The 27,645-nt window shown below is 41.1% G+C and overlaps 1 protein-coding gene across 39 annotated transcripts in view; it reads right to left on the bottom strand.

Annotated features, from left to right (window-relative positions):
• The window catches only part of CLASP2 (cytoplasmic linker associated protein 2), a 167,625-nt gene that overhangs the window by 19,433 nt on the left and 120,547 nt on the right, over positions 1–27,645 (bottom strand). For 25 of the 39 annotated variants that reach the window (XM_040479613.1, XM_040479615.1, XM_040479617.1 and 22 more), the window contains 6 exons: positions 23,977–24,140; positions 23,145–23,223; positions 19,082–19,225; positions 5,291–5,434; positions 3,448–3,554; positions 1,895–2,048 (listed from right to left, as the gene is read on the bottom strand). In XM_040479613.1, the coding sequence (XP_040335547.1) occupies positions 1,895–2,048; positions 3,448–3,554; positions 5,291–5,434; positions 19,082–19,225; positions 23,145–23,223; positions 23,977–24,140 (792 nt within the window). Of the gene's footprint in view, positions 1–1,894; positions 2,049–3,447; positions 3,555–5,290; positions 5,435–19,081; positions 19,226–22,967; positions 23,019–23,144; positions 23,224–23,976; positions 24,141–27,645 lie in introns of all 39 variants that reach the window. The other 14 variants (XM_040479605.1, XM_040479608.1, XM_040479610.1 and 11 more) reach the window with 1 other exon arrangement.

The following is a 27,645-nucleotide window of genomic DNA, read 5'->3' as shown; positions in this document are numbered from 1 at the left end:
AGACAGAGGGAACGGCCCAGACAAAGGCCCCGAGGCGAGAGCACGCCCGGGAAGTTCAAGGAACAGCGAGGAAGCCAGTGTGGCTGGAGCAGAGGAAAGCGGGAGGAGACGAGGCCAGAGAAGTGACAGGGAAAAAAAGCCTGTTGTGTAGACGTTGGCTTTTATTCTGGGACGTCCCACAGGGTTACAAGCGGAGGTGTGCCAAGACATGACAGGGGGTCACCGGCAAAATCCAGGAGGCCGGTTAGGTGCCGATCTTAACAGCCCAGGGGAGGGAGGACTGATGGTAAGGCCGGCTGGAGCCGGAATGGCAGTGACGGAAGTGGACGGAGTTTGGATCTATTTTGAAAACGGGACGACAGAGCGAGCGTGCAGGATGAGAGAAAGAGGGGCGGTGAAGACAACTCTCCGGCCCCAGGCTTTTGGCTAAGTGACTAGTGCTACCGACCGCGACACAGAGGAGCAGCTTCGTGGACGAGACTGCAGGTGCGGCAGAGGGAAGTTGGGCTGGACAGACTCGTATCACTTCTGACACTGACAACACCCTTCGGAGTACAATGTGGTCGCCTCATCTTCCTGACGGAAACACTGAGCTTTAGACGTGACAATATCATCTGACCACTGGGTATCTGCCAGGAAGCGGGATTTGAAGTTACTTCGGCCAGAATCCTGTGTGAGCTCCCCACCCCGCAACCTGCGATCTCTGAGGAAAAAAAGTCTCAGCAGTGCTTCTTACCAGACCGTTACTGCTTTTGGGGTGGGGAACCTCAAATATGGGTGGTGAGCCGGCTCTGGCCCGATAGCCCGGGGAGAAAAACAACAGCGGGAAGGCAGAGGAGGGAGCCCTTTCGAGACGTGCTGAAGAACTGCCGTGCTCCCCAACTCTGCAAACGCTGAGAAACCACAGATTCCATAGGAAATGACGGGATGGCTTGTTCTGAGAAAAGTCTAAGCAGCAGCAGCAGCAGCAGCAGGGTAAAAGACAACTACTCTTTTTTTTTTTTTCCTTCCCTCGCCCCAAACAACTACTCTTTGTATGAACAAACTGAGCAGCATTCACCAATGTCAGAAAAATGGGTCATAACATTCTTCACTGGAGCCATACAAACCGATGACACAAATCTCCACCACTGCACTAAGGGGGAAAGAAAAATCGAACACATCAGGTCTTACGAGACCCATGTGATCCGGCCCACGTTCCACCCCCCAACCCTCTCACAACGATCCAACAACACTGCCTCTCATCCTGGTTCCCGACTAGGCACAACTTGCTCTCATCTACATGTCTTTAGACTTGCCACTTCTTCCATGGGATTCTCCTCTCCCAGATCTTGTACGGCTCCATTTAGGTCTCGGTGGAAAAATCACCTACTGAGAGAGGCCTTCCCTGACCGATTAATCTCAAACAGATTCCCTTTGGGGAGCCGGGGTGGCTCAGCTGGTTAAGCGTCCAAGTCCTGATTTCGGCTCAGACCAGGATCTCATGACTGGTGAGATCTCTCCACACAGGGGGGCTCTGCGTGGACAGTGCGGAGCCTGCTGGGGAATCTCTTTCTCTCTCTGCTAGTCTGCTTGTGTATGTTCATGTTCTCTCTCTCTCAAAATAAACAAACGTTAAAAAAACCAGATTCATTTTATGTTCTAACCTAAAACTCAATAGTACGCATCTCTATCAGAAATTTCATAAGGAACTTGAGGGCAGTGACTTTGCATTGTAAAATCTAAGACCCAGCACGGTGCCCGACGTGTGGCAGATACTCATTGAACGCTTACAGAGTGACCCCTAAAAAGTGACATCTGAAGACGACAGAAAGTTAAAAAAAAAAAAAAAACACAACCCAGGAAAAATCTCTTAATGAACAAGTCTGCACCGTAAGAATGTTCAAATACTCACAGAATCACCATCATCTTTTTTAGAATCTCTTTTCAACGGCTCATTCATATCTTCTTGACTACGGAAGCTGAAATTCTGAATTGCTTCGGTGACACCTCTAAGAGAGCTATAAATATCTTCAGAGTTCATATTTTCTGTGTCATAATCAAATGCACTATGAAAAAGACGACTAATTGTTATTTGGGTGTCGTTTTAAAACACATAACACATTTGAGATTAGGTAGGGTATTTCTAACAACAGGATGAGAATGTACACTCCCCGAAGCACAATTAGCAAAACCAAATCAAACCCGACCACTGTCAACGATGAAGGCACATGTCCCCTGGTCCATCCACTAAGGGCAGCTTACGAGGACTGTGAACGCATAGCCCTTAACAACTGGTTTGTCTTTCACCTTCAAAAATGTTCTGATTAACCAGAGGTCAGCAAACCATGACCCGTGAAATCTAAAAATGTTTACTTCTTTAAACACTTGGGAGAAAAGTCAAAGTAACAATTCATGACACGTGAAATAAAATTTCACCTTACATAAAATTCTTCTTTCAAGGTCCGCAAATAAAATTGTATCGGGTATCGGTACCCGCAACACTTATTTACTCCGGGCTCCTCTACGGCCGCCTTTACGCTGCACCAGCAGAACTGGGTACAGGTACCAAGGCCTGAAATACGTACCATGCGGCCCTTTGCAGAAAGTTTGCTAACTCCTGTGATTTGTTCACAATAACGTCCCAACTTGAAGACAAGATACAGGTATTATACACAGATTTACAGGAGGCAGAGAAGTTTCACTACTGAACATATGTTTATAGCACAATTCTATCATCAGATCCTAAAACTCAACTGAAGCTGGAATTGAGCCATCAGACCGTCACGTATGTGAGACAAGGAATAACTAGGCTAGATGTGAAGTCTGCAATGTATTTTTCTTCCTCAGATGCTGAAGCATTCTATAAACGTAATGAATATGATGAAGCATGCTATGATACATGGCTAATAATAAAATTAATAACCACACCAATAAAAATGGACCGCTATGCAAATGTTTTTAAAAGCTAGGAAAAGGGAAAAAATGTTAGTCCATTAATGAGTCAAGAACTTCATCTGAAATACAGCCTATGCTTGAACTTCACAAGTGTGTGAAAAGTTTACACAGCCTATATTTTGTATTAAGGCCCAATCTCATCGTCACATTTTTTTCCGAAGACACAGTCATAATGCTATTTCATATTTAGCCTTTCCTCATTCTTCACTATTTTTATGCTTTGGTCTATAAGCACATCTGAGAAACATAACTATGCCATTTAACGCATCAAGCAGTAATTTACAAAAGTAAGTGTCCTTTGCACTTACCAAAAAATTTGATATCCTATGCGTTATTTTCACTTAAGGCTTAGTTTGGGAATAAACTTAAACATTTTTTGAATCTGCTACATTTCTACGTGTCAAGACCTTTGAAGCCAAGTGGAAATCAACTGGAATTATATCAATGTCCGTTGTCTAAGAGTGGGAACCGGCAAACACAAGCCATGATGGAAAAGAACTCTTTTGTTACCTTGGAGATAAAGTATTCTGTGATGTGTTGGTAGGAGAAGTAAGAGGACTGGACCAGTTGGCTGGTGAACGTGCTGTTGGCCTTGTCAAAGGACTCCCCATGGGACCCTGATGGGGGGAGTCAAGTAAATATTAACACATGACAGGTAAGCTCAACTAAAAGGCTCTTAAGGAAGCCATGCAATCAAGAAGTTGAACAGTATGAAAGAGCTGTATTTGCAGGTCAGTATTTTAAATATTCATGTCCTTATCTCTGCTTTCTGTAGGGAAAAACTTTCCCCCTACTTGGAAATCTAACTCTTTAGTCTTCTCTTGTTTTCCTTACCCACTTCCTACCCTCAAATATCATCAACATCTTCCTCCTCAAAGATTCATTGGACCCCAAATTAACAATTTGTTTTTTAAAAACAATTTTGTTTTTAAACAACAGTTTATTTATTTTGAGAGAGAGAGTGAGTGTGCATGTGAGCAGGGAAGGGACAGAGAAAGAGAGAGAGAGAGAGAGAGAGAGAGAGAGAGAGAGAGAGAGAGAGAATCCCAAGCAGGTTCTGTACTGTCAGCACAGAGCCAATGTGGGGTTTAATCCCATGAACCATGAGACCACGACCTGAGCCGAAATCAAGAGTCAGAGATGCCTGGGGCACCTGGGTGGCTCAGTCGGTTAAGCGTCAGACTTTGTTCGCCTCAGGTCATGATCTCACGGTCTGTGAGTTCGAGCCTCGCATCGCGCTCTGTGCTGACAGCTCGGAGCCTGGAGCCTGCTTCGGATTCCGTGTCTCTCTCTCTGCTCCTCTCCTGCTGGCACTCTCTGTCTCTTAAAAATAAATAAACGTTAAAAAAAAGAGAGAGAGAGAGAGAGAGAGAGAGAGAGAGAGAGAGAGAGAGACGCTTAACCTACTGAGCCACCCAGGTGCCCCCCAAACTAACAATTTTAAATTAGCTTCCCATTCTGGGGTGCCTGGGTGGCTCAGTCGGTTACGTGTCTGACTCTTGATTTTGGCTCAGGTCATGATCTCATGGCTTGTGAGATTGAGGCTCAGAGCCTGCTTGGGATTCTCTCCTTCTCTCTATGCCCTTCTCTGCTCATGCTCTCTCAAAATAAACAGAAGTAAAAAGAAGTAAAATTCACTCATATTATTAATTTGCCTGCCTGTTAAGGTATAATTAAATGATTCCTTCTCCTTTTAAAAAGATAACTAGCTTTAGTCCCAAGACATCTTTCTGATTATTTTTAACTCTCAGACTTTACCTTAAGCCTGCTATAAATGCATCTGATTTCTCCTTTTAAAAAACCTAAGTTCAGTTCTTTAGGCATATTATGTAAACGATGCTTGCCATTTAAGGTCTATAAAACACTGTAATGTTTCATTTATTCAGACCTCACTTTCCCAAAACCAAAGTTTGTACCTTCCAGCAAGTACGGGCCCACAATCCTGTGAACAGGTTTTGGAACACCCCTTCCAAAGCCCCAGCTTCTTCCGATGTTATTTGTCAATCAAGTCACCCCTTCTAGCCCTCCAACAAGCACCCTTTTGTCTAAAGAGCACGTCCTAATTCCAACGGCCTGCAGGGCCGCCGCCCTCATCAGAGTTCTGCTCGCGTTTTACTTTCCTGTTCGTGTCCTGGCCACGTTCACCACCAACCCAGCGGATAGAAACACGCTAAGCCTGAGGACGGTACTCTTTCCAGGACAAGATTTAATTCTGCTTAGGGAATGCTGCCCAGTACAGATGCAACAATTATATACTAGGATCAAAAGTTTACTTCGTGTAAAAGCAAGCAACTACTGTGACACCAACCATCCATCATATCACAGGATAGCCGAGAGAAGAACTGAAAGGTACCTGGGTTCCATTGCCAGTGTTTCGAAGGTGATTATGAAGAAGCTTGGTAGCACCATCCTGAAATGTTTTTGGTAAAGCTCCTAATAACATTGTAAACTCTGGAGTATTGAGTTCAAATAGGGAAATCAGCACGGACTGTGCTGCCTGTAAAATGAAGACATTGAAGAAGTAGATGAGTGTATTTTGCTAACTCAAAGGAGACAATTTTCTTCAGTCAACATTTCTGTTCAATAGCACAAGGCCATCTTTCCCACAGAAACAGAAGTTGCCTTTACATACTTTCAGATTTTGTTGCTGGGAGAATAAAAAGGTATTTATTTGCGAGAGACAGAAAGCGAGCGCGCACGAGCGGGGGAGGCGCGGAGAGAAAAGGAGACACAGAAGAAGCCCGAGCAGGCTCTACGCTGTCAGCACGGAGCCTGACGTGGGGCTCGATCCCACGACTGAGAGATGACGGCCCGAGCCATTGCCAAGAGTTGGATACTTAACCGACTGAGCCACCCAGGTGCCACATCACTTATTTATTTTTTTTGAGGGTAAGAAGGGAAGACAAAAATTGTCAAAAATATAATCTGGCACTCAATGGCAGCAGTTAACCGGTCTCTGGGGTTATTTTTTTAAGTTAAAAAAAAAAGTATTTTGAGATAGAGACGGAGGGAGGGAGGGAGAGGCAGGGGCAGGCACAGAGAGAAGGTCAAGCAGGCTCTGCATCGTCAGCACAGACCTGATATGGGGCTTGATCTCACAAACTACGAGATCATGACCCGAGTTGAAACCAAGAGTCGAACGCTTAACCGACTGAGCCCCTCAGGTGCCCCAAGACCGTTTCCTTTCCAGGGTTATTCTACCAACATACACCACTTCAGTTTTCCTAATAAATAACTACAAAAAGATGGATGGAAATACCTAAGTATGGGTATCCCATACCCTTCAAAAATTCCCGTTGCACCACTTGACTTTTATGAAAGACCTACCACAGTACCTGCTTTCCCTAACCAAAAGGAAAACAAAGATCCTCACTTTTATAAATAAAGGCAAAAAGCCAAAATACATTCAACATTTGTTTTGCACTGAGCCTGTACTCCAAGCAGTGAGAAGGGCGTCACCAAGCTCCTTCCCCAGGAACTACACTCAGCATCTCAGCATTAAGCATCCCTTTGTTGAACTGTGTTGTGTTGTGTGTGCTTTATCCTGATTTGTGCTGTGTGTCTGTTAGCAAGCTGCATCCTAAGGTGTCAGAAAAGACGAAGAGGGAACTCTCAAAAGTTTTTCCATGAAAATTAATGGGACTGCTTCTTTGCTTTACACATTTTGGTGTATGAAAGGTTTCACACAACAGTCTACTTTCGGATAGCAGGGGAAACTTGTATATCCCTAAGCTATACAAAGCCCATCCAGAGCAACTTAATACTTACTTTTCATTATATAAGTGAAAAATTAGTCTAACGTTTGGGTGGAAATGGGAACAAAACAAAGCTTACTCAGATCAGTTAAGAAAACTTATAAATTTACTTTCTTCTTTTAAAATAACCAACTGAAGGGCGCCTGGGTGGCTCAGTCAGTTGGGCGTCCGACTTCAGCTCAGGTCATGATCTCACAGTCTGTGAGTTCGAGCCCCGCGTCGGGCTCTGTGCTGACAGCTCAGAGCCTGGACCCTGCTTCCCATTCTGTGTCTCCCTCTCTCTCTGCCCCTCCCCTGCTCATGCTCTGTCTCTCTCTGTCCCAAAATATAAATGAAAACATTAGAAAAAAATTAAAAAAAAAAATAACTGAGTTACTGAAAGCCAAACTTTGAAATTCAGATTTCAAAGAAACTTAATGAGAGGAGAAAGAAACCCACATAGTTCACAATCATGACTCAGAGGGAAATGTGTGCATCTGATTCTGGGCGTGTTCAGATCCCAGTCTTAGAAAACTTAAGCGTCCTGAGTTTACGGCATCTGAATATGCAACACTAGTGGAATGGTTACATTCTGTTCCACTGGTGCAACGGCAGACCGCGCAACACAGCCTTGGACGGTGACGGAGTTGAATGCACGAGGAGATCGGCAGAGGGCTATCAGACGCTGCCGAAGGAAAGATCTAATAAAACCACAGCTGTGACATAAGCCCATTTTTCTGGAAACGACAAAACACCATTGTGTGGGTATGCACTCGAACACAGTGCTTAAATGAAACTGCGTGTATTCTGAAGCAAAACTTTATGGTCTCTTTTGGAAAATATTAAAACTACCTCGTTTATTTGAGCCAATGAATTAAGGTACACTTTATTCCATCTAGGGTTTATTCTGCTGTATGAGACTCAGCTTTCTTTCCTCCCAGAGACAGAGAACCCAGCTGTTCCAAAACCACTTCCCGGTCAGCGTATCCTTTCCTCGTGACTCCAAGTGACACCCTTATTGTGAGTTAACCTCCCAAATAAACCTAAGTGTCTTTGATCCTCTATGTTCTATCAACTATTTCTCTATTTCTGCATTAAGTAATATGGGTTTAAGTTGCATGATTTAAAATGCAATAGTTTGTGAGTATATTTTGATAAAGCCCGTTTTCATTAGTTTATATTGTAGTATCACATTTTTTTTTACTAGATACATTTTAAAAAAATGTTTATTTTGAGGGGTGGGGGAAAGGCAGAGAGAGAGGGAAAAGAGAATCCCAAGCAAGTTCCATGCCGTCAGTGCAGAGCCTGACATGGGGCCGATCTCATGAACTGAGACCATGACCTGAGTCGAGATCAAGAGTTGAAGCTTAACTGAGACACCATGGTGGCCCGAGATTTTAATTAATTAATTTACTTCTTTCACAGCATAAACCAGGTCTTTATTAGAGTACTGTATCCCATTTCTGTCTTTTTATTTTTTTAAAGATTTGATTTTTAAGTAATCTCTACACCCAACGTGGGACTTAAACTCACAACCCTGAGATCAAGAGTCCTACACTCCACTGACTGAGCCAGCCAGGTGACTCCCTCCTTTTTTTAAAAGTTTTTACCGTTAGTCAGCATAACAGTGTTATCAGTTTCAGGTGTATAATACAGTAATTCAACAACTCCACACATCACCCCGTCTTCATCAGAAGTGTGCTCCATTACCTATTGAATCTCCCCACCAATCTCCCCTCTGGTAACCTTCAGTTTGTTCTCTATAGTTAAATTTGTTTCTGGGTTTCTCTCTTCTTTTTTTCCCTTTGCTGCTGCTGCTTTTTTTTTTTTTTTTTTTTTATTTTGAGAGAGAGAGAGAGAGAGAAAGAGAAGGAGCGGGGGAGAGAGAGAGGGAGAGAGAGAACATGTGCACGCATGCAGGGGAGGGACAGAGAAAGAGGGAGACAGAGAGAATACCAAGCAGGCTCCACACTGACAGTGTGATGTAGGGTTCAAACTCACAAACTATGAGATCATGACCCGAGTCGAAACCAAGAGTCGGATGCTTAACCCACTAAGCCATCCAGGTGCCGCACTTGTTTTGTTTCTTAAATTCCACATGAGTGAAATCATATAGTATTTGTCTTTCTCTGACTTATTTTGCAAAGGATTATACTCTCTAGCTCCATCCATGTCATTGCAAATGGAGAGATTTCATTCTTTTTTATAGCTAATATTCCACTATGTATGTATACCACATCTTCTTTATCTATTCATCTGTAGATGGATACTTAGGTGGCTACCATAATTTGGCTATTATAAACAATACTGCTATAAACATAGGGGGATATGCATCCCTTCGAATCAGTGTTCGTGTATTTCTTGCGTAAATATCCAGTAGTATGACTACTGGATCGTACGGTAGGCCCATCTTTAATTTGAGGAACGTCTATACTGTTTTCCACAGTGGCTGCACCAATCTGCATTCCCAGCAACCACACAAGAAGGTTCCTTTTCTCTAACATCCTCACCAACACTTGTTTACTGTGTTTCTGATTTCAGCCATTTTGATTTGCATTTCCGGGATGATGAGGGATTTTGAGCATCTTGTCATATGTCTGTTGACCATCTGGATGTCTTCTTTGGAGAAATGTCTGTTCGGGCCTTCTACCCATTTTAAATTGGATTGTATGTTTTTTGGGTGTTGGGTTTGATAAGCTCTTTATATATTTTGGAGTTCTGTGGCAAACCTCTGTGTTGAACAAGTCTGTCGGCACGTTTTCCTTTTTGATTTTAGAGAGTGGGGTGGGGGGGGGAGAGACAGCATGAACAGGGGAGAGGGGCAGAGGTGAGAGAGAATCTTTTTTTAATTTTATTTAATGTTTATTTATTTTTGACAGAGAGAGCGAGCAAGCAGGGAAGCAGCAGAGAGAGAGGGAGACCCAGAATCCGAAGCAGGCTCCAGGCTCTGAGCTGTCAGCACAGAGCCCAACGTGGGCCTCGAACTCACAAACCGTGAGATCATGACCTGAGCCAAAGTTGGACGCTTAACCGACTGAGCCACCCAGGGGCACCCCGCCTTTTTTTGGAAAAAAAAAAATTATTTGATGTTTAAGAGAGAATCTTAAGCCGGCCCCATCTTTAGTGTGAAGCCTGATGTGGGGCTCGATCTCACAACCATGAGATGATGACCTTAGCTGAAATCAAGAGTTGGCCGTTCAACTGACTGAGCTACCCACATGCCCCCGGCACACTTTCTCAAACAGCATTTACTCATTTTGCGTCTCTGTGTCACATCTGATAATCCTTGCAACATTTCAAACTCTTTCACTGTGATCTCTTACGTTACTTTGTAATTCTTTGGGGGTACCACAAATTGTGTCCAAACGAGATAGCAATCGATACATGTTGTGTGTGTTCTGACAGCTCCACTGAGCGGCTGCTCCCGTCTCTCTCCTTCCCCCAGACCTCCCTGTTCCTTGACACACAGCGGTGTTGAAATGAGGCCAACTAATAGCTCCACAACGGCTTCTACGCGTTCAAGTGAAAGAAAGCGTTGCGTGGGTCTGACGTTAAATCCAAAGCTAGCCGTGATTAAGCTTAGGAAGGCAAGTCAAAAGCCAAGACAGGCCAAAACCTAGGCCTCTTGTGACACACAGCCAACTTGTGACCGCAAAGGAAAGGTGCTTGAAGGAAACTGAGCATGAATGGTAAGAAAGCAGAACAGCTTCATGGCTGATCCAGACCTAGTTTCAGTGGTCTGGAGAGGAGATCAGAGCAGCCACAACGCTCCCTTAAGCCAAAGCCTCATCCAGAGCAGGGCCCCAACTCTCTTCAATTCCGTGAAGCCCGAGATTGGTGAGGAAGCCACGGAAGTTGGCTCGTGAAGTTGAAGGAAAGGAGCCGTCTCCATAACCGACAGGTGCAAGGTAGCACAGCCAGCACGGGAGTCCCAAAAAGTTACTCAGAGGACCCAGCTAGGGCGATCCCTGAAGGTCGCTGACTAAACAGCAGATTTCCTGTGTAGACGGAGCAGCCTTGTATCAGGAAGGAGATGCCACCTCGGACTTTGACGGCTGGAGAGGAGAAATCAGTGCCTGGCTTCAGAGGACAGGGTGACTCTCTTGTTAGGGCTAATGTAGCTGGTGACTTTAAGTCGAGGCCAGGGCTCCCATCATTGTGAAAATCCTGAGACCCTTAAGCATTGTGTTAAATCTACTCTCCTTGTGCTCTGTAAATGAAACAACAACGCCGGAAGGACAGCTCATCTGTTTACACGGTTTCCTGAATATTTTAAGCCACCGCTGAGAACTATTGAAGGAAAGAAGATTCCTTTCAAAATATTACTGATCATGACAATGCACCGGTACCCAAGAGCTACAGTGGAGATGTGCAGTAAGAATTCACGTCGGGTTCGTGCCTGCTAACACCATATCCGTGCTACAGCCCATGGATCACAAGCTAATTAAAAAAATATATGTTTCTTTAATATTTACTTTCGAGAGAGAGAAAGAGAGAGAAAGAGAGAGCAGGGAAGGGGCAGACGGAGACAGAGGATTTGAAGCAGGTTCTGTGGTGACAGCAGAGAGCCCAACGTGGGGCTCGAACTCACGAACCGTGAGATCGTGACCTGAGCTGAAATCAAGAATTAGACACTTAAATGACTGAGCCACCCAGGTGCCCCAAGAAGTAATCTTGACTTTGATGTCTTCTTACTTAAGAAATACATTTTGAGGGCACCTGGACGGCTCAGTCGGTTAAGTGTCTGACTTCAATTCCAGCTCAGGTCACGATCTCACGGTTCCTGAGTTCAAGCCCTGCCCCGGGCTCTGCACTGGCAGCACAAAGTCTGCTTGGGACTCTCTCTCTCCCTCTCTCTGCCCCTCCCACTCAGGTTCTCTCTCAAAAACAAAAAGAAACAGAAATACATTTTGTAAGGCTACCGCTGCCATAGTGATTCTTCTGATGGATCTGGGCAAAGTAAATTGAAAATCTTCTTTAAAGGATTCACCATTCTAGATGCCATTAAGAGCATCTGTGATTCATGGGAAGAGGTCAAAGTATCAACACTAACAGGAATTTCAAAGAAGCTGATTCCAGCCCTCAAGGATAACTCTGAGGGATTCAGGACTTCAGGGGAGGACACAACTGCCGATGTGGTGGAAACAGTGAGAGAACTGGAAAGAGAAGTGCAGCCTGCAAATGTGCCCAGATTGCCGTAATCTCTTGAGAGAACTGGGAGACGAGGAGACGCCTCTTACGGATGAACAGAGGAAGTGGTTTTTTGAGATGAAAGCTATTCCGGGTGAGCATGCTGTGAAGACTGTTGAAGTAACAGCAAAGGATTTAGACTATTACATAAACTTAGTTGGTAAAGGAGCAGCAGGGTTTGACACGACAGACTCCAATTTTTAAAGAAATTCTGTGGGTAAAATGCTATTAAACAGCATCTCACGCTACAGAGAAATCTGTTGGAAAAGGAAGAGTGGGTCGATGTGGGGAACTTCACAGTCTTATTTTTTAAACATGAATTCTTAATGATTTTATTTTGAGTTGGTTATTTTACAACAGTTTTAAAACTTTGAGTGTAGCTGATACCCAACGTGACATTGTTGCAGGTATACAACATAGTGACTTGACTTCTCTATTATTCTGTGCTCACCGCAAGTGTAGCAATGCTGCCATGACGTCCCTGATTATATTCCTTCCGTGGTACCTCTTATAACTGTGACTTATTCACTCCGTAACTGGAAGCTGGTATTTTCCACTTTCCTTTACCCATTTTTCCCATTCCCCGCCCCGCCGCCCCCGGCCCCTTTCCCTCTGACAACTGTTTGTTTTCTATACTTATAGGTCCCATTCTGCTTTTTCTTTATTCATTTGCTTTGTTTTGTAGATTCCACATAAGTGAAATCACATGGTATTTGTCTCTCTCAACCTGACTTCTTTCACTTAGCATAAGACCCTTTAGGTTCATCCATGTTGTTGCAAATGGTAAGATCTCAACCTTTTTTTTTTTTTTTATGGCTAGTAATAGATCTCAACCTTTTTTTTTTTCTTTTTTTATGGCTAGATGAATAGATCCATTCATCTATCAAAGAACACTTGAGTTGCTTCCATATCCTGGCTATCATAAATAATGCTGCAATAAACACAGGGGTGCAAAAGACCTTTTCAAATTAGCATTTTCACTTTCCTTGGGTAATAACCAGTAGTGGAATTATTGAATCATATAGTATTTCTATAGTTGTCTGAGGAATCTCCATACTGTTTCCCACCACTTCTGCCTTCAAAAAAAAAAAAATTTTTTTTTAATGTTTATTTATTTTTGACAGAGAGACAGAGCATGAGCAGGGGAGGGGCAGAGAGAGAGAGACACAGAATCTGAAACAGGCTCCAGGCTCTGAGCTGTCAGCACAGAGCCCGACACGGGGCTCGAATTCACAGACCGCGAGATCATGACCTGAGCCAAAGTCGGACCTCAACGGACTGAGCCACCCAAGCGCCCCAACTTCTGCCTTATTTCAAGAAACTGCCACAGCCATGGCTTCAGCAACCACCGCCCTGACTAGTAAGTAAACACTGAGACAAGCCCCTCCACTTGCCAAAAGATTACGGCTCTGAAATCTCAAATGATAATTAGCATTTTTTTAGCAGTGTTTTTAAATTAAGCTATGTACTTTTTTCTTAGACATAATGTTTTTGCACACTTAATAGGCCACAGCATAAAGACAACTTTATATACACTAGGAACTGAAAATAATCATGTGACTTGGCTTTATTGCAGTGGTCTGGAACTAAATTTGCAGTTTTCTTAAGTATGCCTGCCTATATAAGGTTTTAAAATCAGGAAGTGTGAAGTCCTCCTACTTTGTTCTTTTACAAGACTGCTTTGGTTATTATGGGTCTCTTGCAATTCCACATGAATTTTGGAAAGAGCTTGTAAATTTCTACAAATTTCTGGGATTTTGATAGGGATTACATTTCACCTGTAGATCCCTTTGGGTGGTATTGCCATCCTAACAACATAAAGTCTTCTCATCCATGAACATGGAATGTTTTTTGGTTTATTTAAATCCGTAATTTCTCTCAAAACTGTTTTGTAGTTTCTACTATAAATTTTGCACGTCTTTTGTTAAATTTATTCCTACAGATTTTAATCTTTTCGATGCAGTTGTAAATGAAAGTGATTTCTGAGTTTCATTTCTGGATTACTCATTTCAAGGGTTTAGAACTATAACTTCTGTATAGCGTTTTATATCCTGCCGCCTTGCTGAACTTGTTTATTAGTTTTAATAGTTTTTTAGTGATTCCTTAGGATTTTTTCTACATATAATCGTATCATTTGCAAATGGAAATAGTTTTACTTCTTTCTTTCCAATCTGGATGCCATTTATTTATTTGTTTGTTTAGCTTTAAATTCAATTTAGTTAACATACAGTGTAATCTTGGCTTCAGGAGTAGAACCCAGTGCTCATCCCAAAGAATGCCCTCCTTAATGCCCACCATCCATGAGATGGGATCTTTAGCCCATCCTCCTCCCCCATCTCCCCTCCAGCAACCGTTTGGTCTCTGTATTTAAGAGTCTTTTATGGTTTGCCTCCTTCTCTGTTTTTATCTTATTTTTCCCTCCTTTCCCCTATGTTCATCTGTTGAGTTTCTCAAATTCCACATATGAGTGAAATCATAAATCTGGCTTTCTGATTTCACGTAGGGTAATACCCTCTAGTTGCCATTTGCAACAATGTTTATCCACATTGTTGCAAATGGCAAGACTTCATTCTTTTTCACTGCTGAGTAATACTCCATTGGGTTTATGTATGTGTATCCATTCAACAGTCAATGGACATTTGGGCTGTTTCCCTGATTTGGTTATTATTGATCGTGCTGGTATAAACATTGGGGGTGCCCCTTTCAATCAGTACTTTTTTAGTGTTTGTTTTTGAGACAGAGTGTGAGCGGGGGAGGGGCAGAGAGACAGGGAGACCAAATCTGAAGCAGGCTCCAGCCTCTGAGCTGTCACACAGAGCCTGATGTGGGGCTCAAACCCATGAACCAGATCATGACCTGAGCTGAAGTCAGACACTTAACCAACTGAGACACCCAGGTGCTCCAAATCAGCATTTTTGTATCCTTTAGATAAATTCCTGGTAATGCAATTGCTGGGTCACAGGGTAGTTCTATTTTTAATTTGCTGAGGAACCTCCATACTGTTTTTCAGAGTGGCTGCACCAGTTAGCATTCCCACCAACAGAGCCTAGAGGGTTCCCCTTTCTCCACATCCTTGCCAACATCTGTTGTTTCTTGAGTTGTTAATTTCTGCCATTGTGACAGGTGTGATGTGGTACCTCATTGTGATTTTGATTTATATTTCCCTGATGATGAGTGATGTTGAGCATTTTTCATGTGTCTGTTAGCCACCTGGATGTCTTCTTTGGAAAAGTGTTTATTCGTATCTTCTGCCCATTTCTTGACTGGATAATTTTTGGGGGGGTGTTGAGTTTGGTAAGTTCTTCATAGATTTTGGGACACTAACCCTTTATCCAATATGCCACTTGCCAAGGATGCCTTTCATTTCTTATTTTTTCCTGTCATAGCTAGAACCCCCAGTTGAATAGAAATAGAAATTGCTGAGTTGTACATATTTTTAGCCATAAGGGTACTGCACACTTAGACCAGAGTAGAGTGTAACGCATAGTATATACTGAATTGTAGAGTATATGGTGAATAGAAATGCTAAGAGCAGACATCCTGTCTTCCTCCTAATTTCAAGGAGGAAGTATCTGGTCTTTTACCATTAAGTATGAATTTAGCTGTGGATATTTGCAGGTACCCTCTCTTGGGTTGAGAAAGTTCTCTTCCATTACCAGTTTTTTTTTGGTTTTGTTTTTTGGGGGGGTTAAATCATGAAAGGATGTTAAGGTTTTGCCAGTTGTCTTTTTCTTTTTTTCCCCAGATTTATTTTTAAGTCATCTCTACACCCAACATGAGGCTCAAACTTACAACCATGAGATGGAGAATCCCATGCGCCACCACCTGAGCCACCCAGGGACACCACCAGATGCCTTTTCTATTGATAGGATCACATGTCTTGTCTTGTGACTGGCAGGGGGTATTACATTAACATACTTTCAGATGTTAATTTAACCCAGCATTCCTGGGATAAATCCCATTTACTTGTGCGTGGTGTATAATTCTATGTTGCACGATTTAGTTTGCTAATATTTTGTCAAGGATTAAATGCATCCATATTTGTAAGAGATACTGGCCTGTAGGCTTTTGTGTGTGGGGGGGGAGGGGGGGCATCTTTGTCTGGTTTTGGTATCAAGGTAAAACTGCCCTCATAGAATGAGTTGGAAAGTGTTCTTTCTTCCGTTTTTTGAAAGAGTTTCTAAAGAACTGGTATTAATGTTTGCTGGAATTCACCAGTGAAGCCATTTGAGCCTGGGCCTCTCTCTGTGGGTTCTTTTTTGATTACTAAGTCAATCTCTTTACTTGTTTTTCATTTTTAATTCTAGTAATGTAAGTCTCTTTTCTTCTTTGTCAATCTAGTTAAAAGTTTGCCAATTTTGTTGATCTTTCAAAAAACCAGCTTTTAGTGTCACTGATTATCGTTTTTGTATTTTGTTAATTTGTGCTTTAATCTTATGTCTTCCTGTTTACTTTAGGGTTAGTTTGTTCTTTTTCCCATGTCATAGGTGGCAGTTAAGCTTTCTAATTTAAGACCTTTCTTCTTTTTTATAATAGGCATTAACACTTATAAATTTCCCTCTAAGCACTGCTATGGCTGCATCCTGTAAGTTCTGGTAGATCATGTCTCCATTTGCATTCACCTCACTGTATTTTTCTAATTTCCCTTTTGAGTTCTTCTTTGATCCACTGGCGATTTAGAAGTTACCTAATTTCCACATATTTGTGAGCCCTCCACACTTCTGTGTTACTAATTTCTAGTTTCATTCCATTGTGGTGAGAGAACATTCTCTGTATTATTTTCATCCTTTTAAGAAAGCTACTGAGGTTTATCACCTAGCATGTGGTCTTATCCTGGAGAATGTTCCATGTACATTTGAGAAGAAGGTAATATTCTGCTTCTGTTGGGTAAAGTGTTCACCATTAGAAATAAAGGTCAAAAAATGTATACTCCATGCTCTTCTTTGTAGTGAATATTGAAGATAATGATTCACAAAGGAAGAGAGTGAGCAATGCCACATGTAGGATGCAAGAAATGATGGGTGAAGACGAAGTCTCAGGAAGATGGCGAGAAGAACAAAAGGTCTAAGAAGGGGCTCCCCATGGAATAAATAAATAAATAATTTACGTCTTTGAGCACACGGAAAATGTTAGCCATAAGCATGTTGCAGAGATGGTGAAAATATGAACAGATAAACATTAAAACAAACCCAGGCAAATGAAAAACAAGGCAAATTATTTACACCACGACAAAACTCTTATAAGAAAAGAAGGAAGCAACAGACCACTTGGTATAGGAGTGAATACTTCCACAGTCAAAAGGTAAACTGATTCCATTGATTACCAGTATCTGATTCATACGTATTCTGAAAATTATGGGGAAAGGTACACGAAAAGATGTGGGAATGGTATGCGTTAAGCTAAGTTCTTATGTACAAAGGAAGATAGAAAGCTACTCATGGCTAGATTTATCAACAGATCAATAGATCATGCCCAAAATGAGTAAATCAGGAAACACTGTAAATTCTTATCTGAAATACACTGGTGCATGCAAGTGGAAACATCTGGACTACAGTTGACCCTTGAACAATGCAGCGGTTAGGGACACCAACCCTGTGCAGTCAACTCTGCACTTTTTATAAGTTGATTCCCCCTAAACTTAATTACTAATAGCCTACTGTTAACCAGAAACCTTAATGGCAATATAAACAGCTGATTAACAGACCTTTTGTATGTTATATGTATTATATACTGTATTCTTTTAATAAAATAAGCTAGAGAAAAGATGTTATTAAGAAAATCATAAGGAAGAGAAAATACATTCACAGAACTACGCTATAAAAAAAAAATCTGCATGTAAGTGGATTGGCACAGTCCAAATCTGTGTTGTTCAAGGGTGCACTGTATTTTTTTTGTTTTTATTCACTTTATTTATTTTTTTGATCATGATACGTGTACTCTTTAATCACCCTTCCGTATTTCCCCCATCCCTCTCAGTCTTTTTCTACAGTTAGGAGTCTGTTTGGGGTGCCTGGGTGGCTCAGTCAGTTGAGCGTCTGACTCCAGCTCATGATCTCGCGGTTTGTGAGTTTGAGCCCCACGTCCGGCTCTGTGCTGACAGCTCGGAGCCTGGAGCCTGCTTCAGATTCTGTGTCTCCCTCTCTCTCTGCCCCTCTCAGAGCTCATGCTCTTTCTCTTTCTCTCAAAAATAAACAAACATTTAAAAAAAAAAAAAAAAAGAAGAGTGTTTCTTGGCTTGTCTTTTTTTCCACCTTTGTTTTGTTTCTTAAGTTCCACATGAGTGGGATCATATGGTATTTGTCCTTCTCTGACTTATTTTGCAAAGCATTATATTTTCTGGCTCTATCCGTGTTGTTGCAAATGGCAAGATTTCATTCTTTTTTTATGGCTGAATAATATTCCACTGTACATGTATATGCTACCTCCTATCCATTCATCAATTGGTGGACACTTGGGCTGCTTCCATAATTTGACTATTGTAAATAATGCTGCTATAAACATAGGGGTAAATGTATCCCTTTGAATTAGTGTTCTTGTATTTTTTGGGTAAACACCTAATAGCGCAATTCCTAGGTCATAGGGTAGTTGTTCTATTTTTAATTATTTGAGGAGCCTCCATACTGTCTCCCAGAGTGGCTGCACCAATTTGCATTCCCACCAGCCAAGCAAGAGGGTTCTTCAGTCTCTACATCCCCACTAATACTTATTGTCTCCTGTGTTTTTGATTTTAGCCATTCTGACAGATGTAAAGTGACAACTCATTGTGGTTTTGATTTGCATTTCCTTGATAATGAGTGACGTTGAGCATCTTCCCATGTTGGTTTGCCATCTGTATGTCTTCTTTAGAGAAATGTCTGTTCAGTCTTCTCATTTTGAAAATTGGATTATTTGTTTTTAGATGTTGAGTTCTGTAGTTCTTTATGTATTTTGGATACCAAAAAGGGTCAACTATATTTTGAATGGTTACAAGATTAGAGGTTGGGAGGACTGTGGCAATGAGAGTTGGTTTCTTATTCTAAGTTTGAAAACTATACTCATATTAACTGGATAAAATTTTAAATCATTTAAAAGAGAAGATAAAAAAACAAGTCTTCGTATCACCAAGTAAATAAATCAATACTAACCGGTAATGTCCAGAAATATTAATTCCCTTTGTTGGCAATCCAAAATGACTGACTTGTTTTTCTAATTTACCTTCTAAATCTTACGTTAAAACATACCTTCCGAACATCAGAACTTTTGGGTTCTGTTGTCCAAGTGATGACCCGAGACACTGCCAGGCGAGTTTCACTGGAATTTATAAAATCTCCTGGATCCATCTGCTTGGCCAGAGTTTCTATGTATTTAAGGATAGCAACCTTCACCTGCAGAGGTAAGCAAATGAGAGAGGACAACCAGACGGTCACTGAGGGATACTGACTACACTTCAAAAGCAATCAGGTGATTATTTTTCAAACCAATACGAAACGAAACATCAACAATAACAAAAAAGAAATTACATAACCACCTACATACCTGAGGTACAAATACATGGAAATGTGGATTTTTGTTTTCACATATAGCAGAACTTTTAAATCCCAGGTGTTTCATTCCCTGTGTCTGAACTGCTGAAGACTCTCTTGACAAGATTATACCCTTCTCCTTGAGTCGGCCTTCAGAGCTTACAGCTGACTCTTGTCTACATTTCCCTGGGAGCCAGTCCTTATAAATTAAGTGTAATTTGGCTTTTGGGGAAATGAACCAAAGTATTCTGGAAATAAGGTATCATAAACCAAGTAAGTAATCAAGGTGGGCAATACAGGTTTTTTTGCCAAACATACAGTAACATTCACCCCATGAGATCCAGAACCACCTTTCAAAAGAAGTGTCACAAAAAAGTTTTACACAAGGACCGCTGGAGCAAAGACAACATTTCTTTGTAATTCCTGAGGTTTGGGTGCCTGGTATAGGTGGGGGTGTGGTCAAACGCAGGCTTCAAAATCAGGTGGGGCAGAGCGTACGTGCTTCTTCCGTAGGCTCAGCCTTTGTTATCCTTAGAGTGAGCCGCTGTTCAATTACCGCCGTTCTCTCAGGGATGTGAGGGCAGAAGCACCGGCTGAGAAAAACTTTGAGAAGTCACATCTTCTAACACCCTAGCGGTTCTAGACAAGGACTCTGAAAGACTCTGCTAGTGCGGTTTAGAAGTGGCAGCTGGCAAACCGCACAGCTGGATAGAGCAGGTGTTACGTAGAGCAACATATTAAACACCCACTTGCTGACTTAGATAAAGGAAGGCGTGTATGATTAAAACAGCAACATTGAAAAAATACTGCCAAAGACGAAGATAATCAGGTTTTCAATGTTCTGTCTCCCCTTGTTATTGATCTTAAGATGTTACTTGTCTCACTAAACCCAAATAAGGTCTTCGGGAGGTACTGTGCCAAGTTTTATGTAAAGGAAGCAAAGTGTTAATATAAGGTTCTGACTCTTGCACATTTTTCCCCTTTGGCTTCCAGTTTAAAAAAAAGGGGGGGGGATCAGATTACATTCTTCATTTCAAAATGATTAAAGTTTTAAAACTTTTTTATATGTTTATTCATTTTTGAGAGAGAGAGAGAGAGAGAGAGAGAGAGAGAGCACGTGCAAGTGTGAACGGGGGAGGGGCAGAAAGAGAGGCGGCGGGGCGGGGGAGGGGGGGCGGCGGATAGAGGATCTGAAGCGGGCTCTGAGCCGACAGCAGTGAGCCTGATGCAGGGCTCGAACTCACAAACCTCAAGATCGTGACAGGAACTGAAGTCAGATGCTCAACGGACTGAGCCACTCAGGCGCGCCTCAAAATGAATACATTTTAAGAAGTAACTATAACTTTTAGATGTATTGAGAAAAAATTTGAGAGTTAATCCATCATCTGTCCAGGTAAAATGTCCAGTGGAGAGGGAAAGAGACTTATGATTAATTTTGCAGTAGCAGGCCTGATAAATTACAGTAGCACTTAATATTCTGGATTCCCAAAGCCGTGTCACCTCTCAGTGTGAAAAACTGAACAGCAAGTACAGTGAATCAAAGAATGAACATCAATGTCGTCGTTTTCAACTTGCTACAACCAATAACTGAATATATTTATTTGTTCTACGTGAGATTCAACTAGTGCAGTGTCTTAGCAATTTACGGAGGCAGATAAGCTTTCAAGGGTTTCAGAGTAGGTGCGTTTATAATACTACTAGGCAAAATAACCACAATACACACATAATAATCATTTGAAAGTTTAGATTTAAGTAGGATATTTCACGAGTTTATATACACAGTCTGAAATTTTAATAACATGAACATGCATTCAGAGAAGGAAAAATAATCTAGCTGCTAAAGTGTGTTTAACTTTACAACATATCTGTGAAACCCAGAAAAAGATCACCAAAATTATTCTTTTTAATATTACTCAGAATCACTCTGTATTGCTATTTCCCCCTATTCTATTGCTTATTTTTTGACATTTAACCACATGACTGTGAGAAATAAATTTTCTCTTTTACCTGAAAGATCCGTCATTTTTTATCAATAAAGAATTTTATAGATCTCATACACAAGTTGTTTGTGTATAACCTGTTTTTTCTATAACCTGTTCAGTGTTTTAATCTTAATCTGTCACCCAATTTAAAGTTACTTTTATTTTTGGCCTAAGGTATGGCTCCAATTTAGCTTTTCCTTGTATCTTCAAGTATCAATTTAGGAGTTTTAGAGTGATTTTCCCCTACAACGTTGCCTGCATACGTGTGTGTATATAATCTATAATACACGTATATATAACATAAGATATAAAAGCCATATAGATCATGGCTTTTACAGATTTAGTCTGTAACTCCAGTACCCACTATGTTTCCCAATAGGAAAGCAAATTTTGATTAGTTTTGTTTCCCACTGTTTTTCTTTAGGCATTTAGCAACTTTATCTTCTCCCCGAACTCCCCTATGACCCTTATTTCTTAAGCTAATGGTTTAGACCTCCCTTTCTGCGGCCCCATGAAAAATCTCTACGTATATTTTCTACAGCACTTGAGTGCCTACTCCCTGGTACCTAAATCATAATCCTTACTACAGTTTATCATGCATTATAATAATGATAAGAAATTGTAAGTTTTATATTCCTAGGAGTGCCTTGCACAATGGCTAGAACAGAGAATGAATTCAAAACATATTTATCAATAATATCAAGTAAATTATTCTCCTGTAGGTCACGTTTTAAAATCAAAACAGACAGAATCCCTTTCACAAAGCAGCTCTGAGAAATTAACATTATGTCGAGTCTAAGTCAACCCTGGTAACAAACATAATTGTGAATTTTAAGGCAAAATCACATTCAGAAACTTAAAGGAAAATTGATCATTGGCAACAATGCTTGTAGAAATACATTTCGTGCAGAAGAGAGCAGAAAAACGTAAGGCTTTTAAATGCACATATGCTTGTTATTTCCCTGACTTTAATCTCATTTAATAAAACTAAGAAAACATCCCTACTAAAGAATTTAGGGGCTTCTTTATTATTTGTTCTTTTATGTTTAAGTCACAAATTGGAATCCACCTCGTTTTCACATAAGTTAACTAGAAAATGTGTGCTAATAGCAATTGAGAAAGTTAACCCCGACTCTAAATTTTATGCACACATTAGAAATATCACATTGCACAAAGAAGAAAAAAGTTATCGTTTCAGTTAAAGAGAACTGGAGAACAGCAGGGAGATTAAACTTAAAATTTTTTGTTTACTAGAATAAATACATAGGCAAAACTGACAGTTTGCCCAAAATACCTATTCAAACTTCTACACTTAAAAAAACAACTGGGAAATCACAAACATAAGATGAGAGAGGACTTTATAGAATGAGTCTGCGTTACCAGCTTAGAGTTAGATGGCCATACTTGTGCTGCCTTCTAAATGGAGATCCCCAGGAAGCTTCTCCCAGAGACAGTCTGGCATTTGAGCCACATTTGAAACAAAATCTGTGCATGCTTAAAGTGAGGCTTACAGAGGTTAGTAGTTGAAAACAGATGCACACAAACATTCTCTGCAACACGGCAGCGTTTTTAAAGAGAGTCAAGAAAAGAAATAATGCAGATTAAAACAAAAACAAAAAAACCTTGGAGCTCCAAAAAGAGTGAAGCTGGTCCCGAAGCGCTGGCTTGAGTGTCTGAAAGTTTATAAAACAAAATCCACTGATGGAACAGCTTCTTATTAGACAGAAATATAAACGTCAACATTATTAACAAAACGCTTTAATTCCTTACAATGTCTTCGAAAGACTGCAAATTTTTACCTTCAAGCTTGGTGTTTGGGTCTGATCAACTGTAAATCTCATTAGAATATTGAATTGAAGATCATTTGGAAAAGATTCTCTGAAATAAGGAAAGAACAAAGCAGAACAAAAATTAATCAAGTAGACGTTTAGCAAACTAAACAGAAAGCTATGCTTACTACCAAAAACATCACGTCACTCAAAGAGCACGACAAAGCAGTGTCTGTGAGTGGTACACAGTCTATGCCGGGCAGCACACAAGCTGTTCCCAGAACAATCTGAGCATCTGAATCTATGCCCTACTGGTGCTTAAAAACCAACACTACAGTGATAACGGTCTATCTTGCTTCAACTGTGCATGTAAACAGAACATTCTGCAAGTTGACATCATCAGAAATGGCTCCCTAGACCTAGTATCTGAATTCTTAGACTCACCTCAACAATCTATCTACACAAGAAAGTAGAAATAGATCACTGGTTCAACATCATCTGAAGAAAGATTCTGAATGTTTAAGTGCATAACAAAACATTCTTTTTAAATTTAGGAAATATTTTTTTTTTTTTACATTAGATTGAATAAGATCTTGAACTCTATTTTGAATATCTTAAGTAAGATAAAATACGACCTTGAGTTACTCAACTAATGTTCATGACAGTTTTAGATAAGAAAGGCAGTGTTTGATTTAAGGACCATTGTTGCATTAAATATATCATGTGAATGAGCATGATTAATAATTTTCAAATGAAGCCCATGCAGCATAAATGGATTGAAAGGACTCAGAAATCAAAACAGAGAAACTAAACACTCCTGATTACTACTGGATAAACTGGAAATAGATGAAGAAACTATTACCTTGTAACATCAAGGGCTTTCTGAACTTTTGCCTGAACAGACCCCAGCAAATCAGCACCCATTTTTTTTAAGAGTTGAGTCAGCAGTACAAACAACCAATCTTGAAGATCATCTTTGTGGACTTGTATGAAATCCACTAGAGTCTCCAAGAACATGCTGAATACCTACGGTGGGTAAATGGGGAAGGGGAGAGAAAAAGGAGGAAATATTGACCTCTATGCTTCATTCAAAACCGCAATAGAAAGGGAATACAGGAATCAGAGGCACAGCGATTGGCAGCCAAGCGGAAAAACAATCTCTCTTGCTTTTCATTGGACTCTGTGATACAAGAGTATGTTTGAGATGTTATCCAACTTCTGCCGAAGTTCAACAATTAGCTATTCCATGCAGCATCACTTGGTAAAGAAACTTTGGCCACAATGGCTGGCACACCTAATGATGTCAATGATGCCATAGCTTAATCTGGTTCAACTGAAATCCGCGGTAATCTGAAATTTCGGGCAAGGAACTACCTACTGATAGCCTCACCAGGCCTCAGCTCTTTGAAGGAGTGGCACTGAGTTAATCAGAGGGGGACTATGCTGACAGCTACCTTAAAATATAAGAACATCCTGACATATTGGGCTAATTGGAGACTCCTACATTTCTCAATAGGTCAGCTGTCACTCATTTTTTTGGTATGAGATCTATTATTTGTTAAAACCTCCCCAAACATAATTTTAACTGATCTGGAATAAGTATAACTGTACCTAAAATAAAATAAATTCAGGACACAACTCTCCATCTTCATTTTAGTGATTTCTAAAAAAATCCTAGATGGCTATTAGTCTCCATTTCTTTTGATGGGTTTTGTACTTGGTTCCAGTATTTATGTACTAGTTTAAAAAACTTTGTAAGATAAAAAAAATGTAAGGAAAGGAATGCTAATATTCTTAAGTAATGCATCTCATTAAAATACTTAGGAAAAATGACCGACACTAAGGTATATCTCTACAAGAAATTCAGCACCATAGTGGAGAATTTATTTCCAGGTAAAGAAAAAAACTCTTAGGACAACGTCAGGCATTATATTATGAGACAACTTATAATCACAACAGACCATAAAAACTATAGTTTAAAAAAGTTAATAATCTCAAAACTTTGCTAATTTGAGAATTAAGGAGTTTTGCTCAACATATATCTTATTATTGACTTTCCGTTATTCAGTTATACATGAACTCCCATTTTTTCTCTTATGTTAGAAAATGAAGGATTTTCCTGACCAGAATTAGAACTAAGGTTTCATATTTGACCCCAAGTTAGAAAAAAATACACCTTAGCTCTGTGCTCAAATGTACTCTAATTATAAAAGCAGGAACTATGACTACTTAAAATTTTCTAATACCGTCCGATCCCCAGGCCGTATCTCTTCAACACTGCTCTTGCTTACAGTGCAAAATCATGAACTTCCACCCCACTTCCCCCAAAATCTGGCTTCTCTTAGATATAAAACTTGGCCCACTGACTCGAGTAGCTGCTGGCTGTCTCCTCAGAGTCTGGCATAAAGTTGAGGAACCCCACTAAACCCACTCTAGAGCAAATGCATGTATCTAACTTAGTACTCACTCTTACTGGTACCTGGCAAATCAGTCCAGTGCTGTGCTGGAGTCAGTGGGTACTCGCCTAGAAAGCTGATTGCTAAGTGTACAGGAATTTTGTAAGCTGGCTAGTACCTTGAAATCGGCCATGGTGGGAGTATCCACACCTCAGAAGTTACAGCAGACACTACACATTGGGGCTTCCGGTCCATCCCCTTAAACCTGCTTTGCCAGGCACAGCACTCTAATTCTCTGATTCACTTTTAATCTTGTTTCAACTCCTGCCTCTTTTCCTGAAGATTCCAACTTTAAGCTTTCACTACAACAAAGCTAACATTAGAATGCCTGAGTCAACTCTCATTTTATCTGGTTCTCAGGAAACTGAGAACCAGAAAATTACATGACTTGCCCAAGGCTTCCATAGTGAACGGCTGGATCAGGACTCAGAGCTAAGTCGCTAGGTTTCCCACTGTGTTCCATCCACTCTATTATGAGATAACTTACCTCATTCACTTTACTGTCATTCAACATAAAATTCTCCACGGACATCCCCCCACCCCCTTTGATTTCCTCTACAGCCATCCTTCTAATAATCGTTTCTACAAGGGAGAACCAATTTTATTCCTCTTTAAGACTAATCTTTCTATTCGGGATTCTTGTTCTCTCCCCTCTACTATCTTTACTCTTTTATTCTCAATCCAAATCCCTTGCTTACAGCTGCAGAAGACAATGTCTCCCCAATTTCCCCTTCAGGTTCCCTCCCACCCATCATCTTCTCACCGTGAAATGTAGCAGCTTTTTCACTAGCTTAGTATGCTTGGCCATCCTGGAGCTTCCACTGCTTTCCTCTTATTATTTCCCGTCTTTCTTTCATTCTAGTTGCCAGGCACTGTGCTTCTCCACCCTAAATGTGTGGCGATGAAGAGCTAGTCTTCTTCCTGATTCTCTTTTCATCCAAAGTGCGACTTTAACAGACCCTCTCTGATCTAGCCTACTAGGCCCCATGACCTCGAGAACAGTTCTCTGGAGGCCTTGTCCAAACCTGTCCGTCACACTATCACTTTAGGCACCACGCCTTTCTACCTCAGGTCTGGATTTCTAGAACAAGCCAGGTAAGTACGCGTTCTAGGCTTTGCAGGCCATATGGTGTCTGTCACAACTACTCGACGCTGCCACTGTAGCACAGCTGCAGACAGTATGCACATGAGTGTGCACAGCTATGCTCCACAGAACTTTATCTACAGAACAGGCAGCAGGCCAACACGTGCCTGCTTTCTCACCTCCAGACGGGTGCCATCCTGAGAGAAAAAAAATCCTCCACGGTCTATACGACAGTGTGCAGAATGACATCTCAAATGCTCAGACCAGGTTCTAACTCTCCAAACTGATCTCAGACTATCTGGCAACATACGGTCTACTGTTCCTGAGCACATCTCACCACACTCCTGATTTCCTACCATACTTCCTCTATTTATACACAGCATGTGACTCACTACAAAGTTTGCCACTCATGTCCCAGCCAAAGAGCTTCTCAGACCACTTTAGGATACAGCCACTGATCTTTCCTTCTTGGAAGCTGTTGTGGGACTAGCTCTATGGTGCTATTTAGCTTTTTCTGTATTTATATTATCTTCCCATTTGAAACACAGAACACTTGAGAATGAAGCCTCTGTTTTTGTATAGTTGTGCATTACCAATTAGAACCAAGCTCACGGTTTTTTACCAGAGGCTGAGTAAAAAGTCGTTCAATTAACGTGTAGGAAAAGTTCCTTAAAGGGTAAGGATCTTCTATTAAGCGGAAATTTACCCTGTAATTGGTAGCCAGCCCTTTGTTCTCATTGGCAAGGGAAGATGCACAGGCTCTTCCCTTCATCCCGGCCAAGGTTAACCTCCTTCTCTCTTCTACACACTTTCTGACATCTCCCACTTCTCGGGGCTCAGGGCAGTCCTTCCCAGGAGGCCCAACCATCTCACACTGCCATATCCGAAGTTTATGTTCCTGACAAGATCTGAACTGCTATTTTCTTCAAGAAGACTTCTCTGAGTCTCCTGGGTAGAAATTTCTTTTGATAGAGTACAGATGCCCAAAAAA

The sequence above is a fragment of the Herpailurus yagouaroundi genome, unplaced genomic scaffold (assembly GCF_014898765.1).
Source record: "Herpailurus yagouaroundi ecotype Mexico unplaced genomic scaffold, PumYag 159, whole genome shotgun sequence".
Classification (NCBI taxonomy): domain Eukaryota; kingdom Metazoa; phylum Chordata; class Mammalia; order Carnivora; family Felidae; genus Herpailurus; species Herpailurus yagouaroundi.
This window is presented reverse-complemented; position numbering and strand designations above follow the sequence as displayed.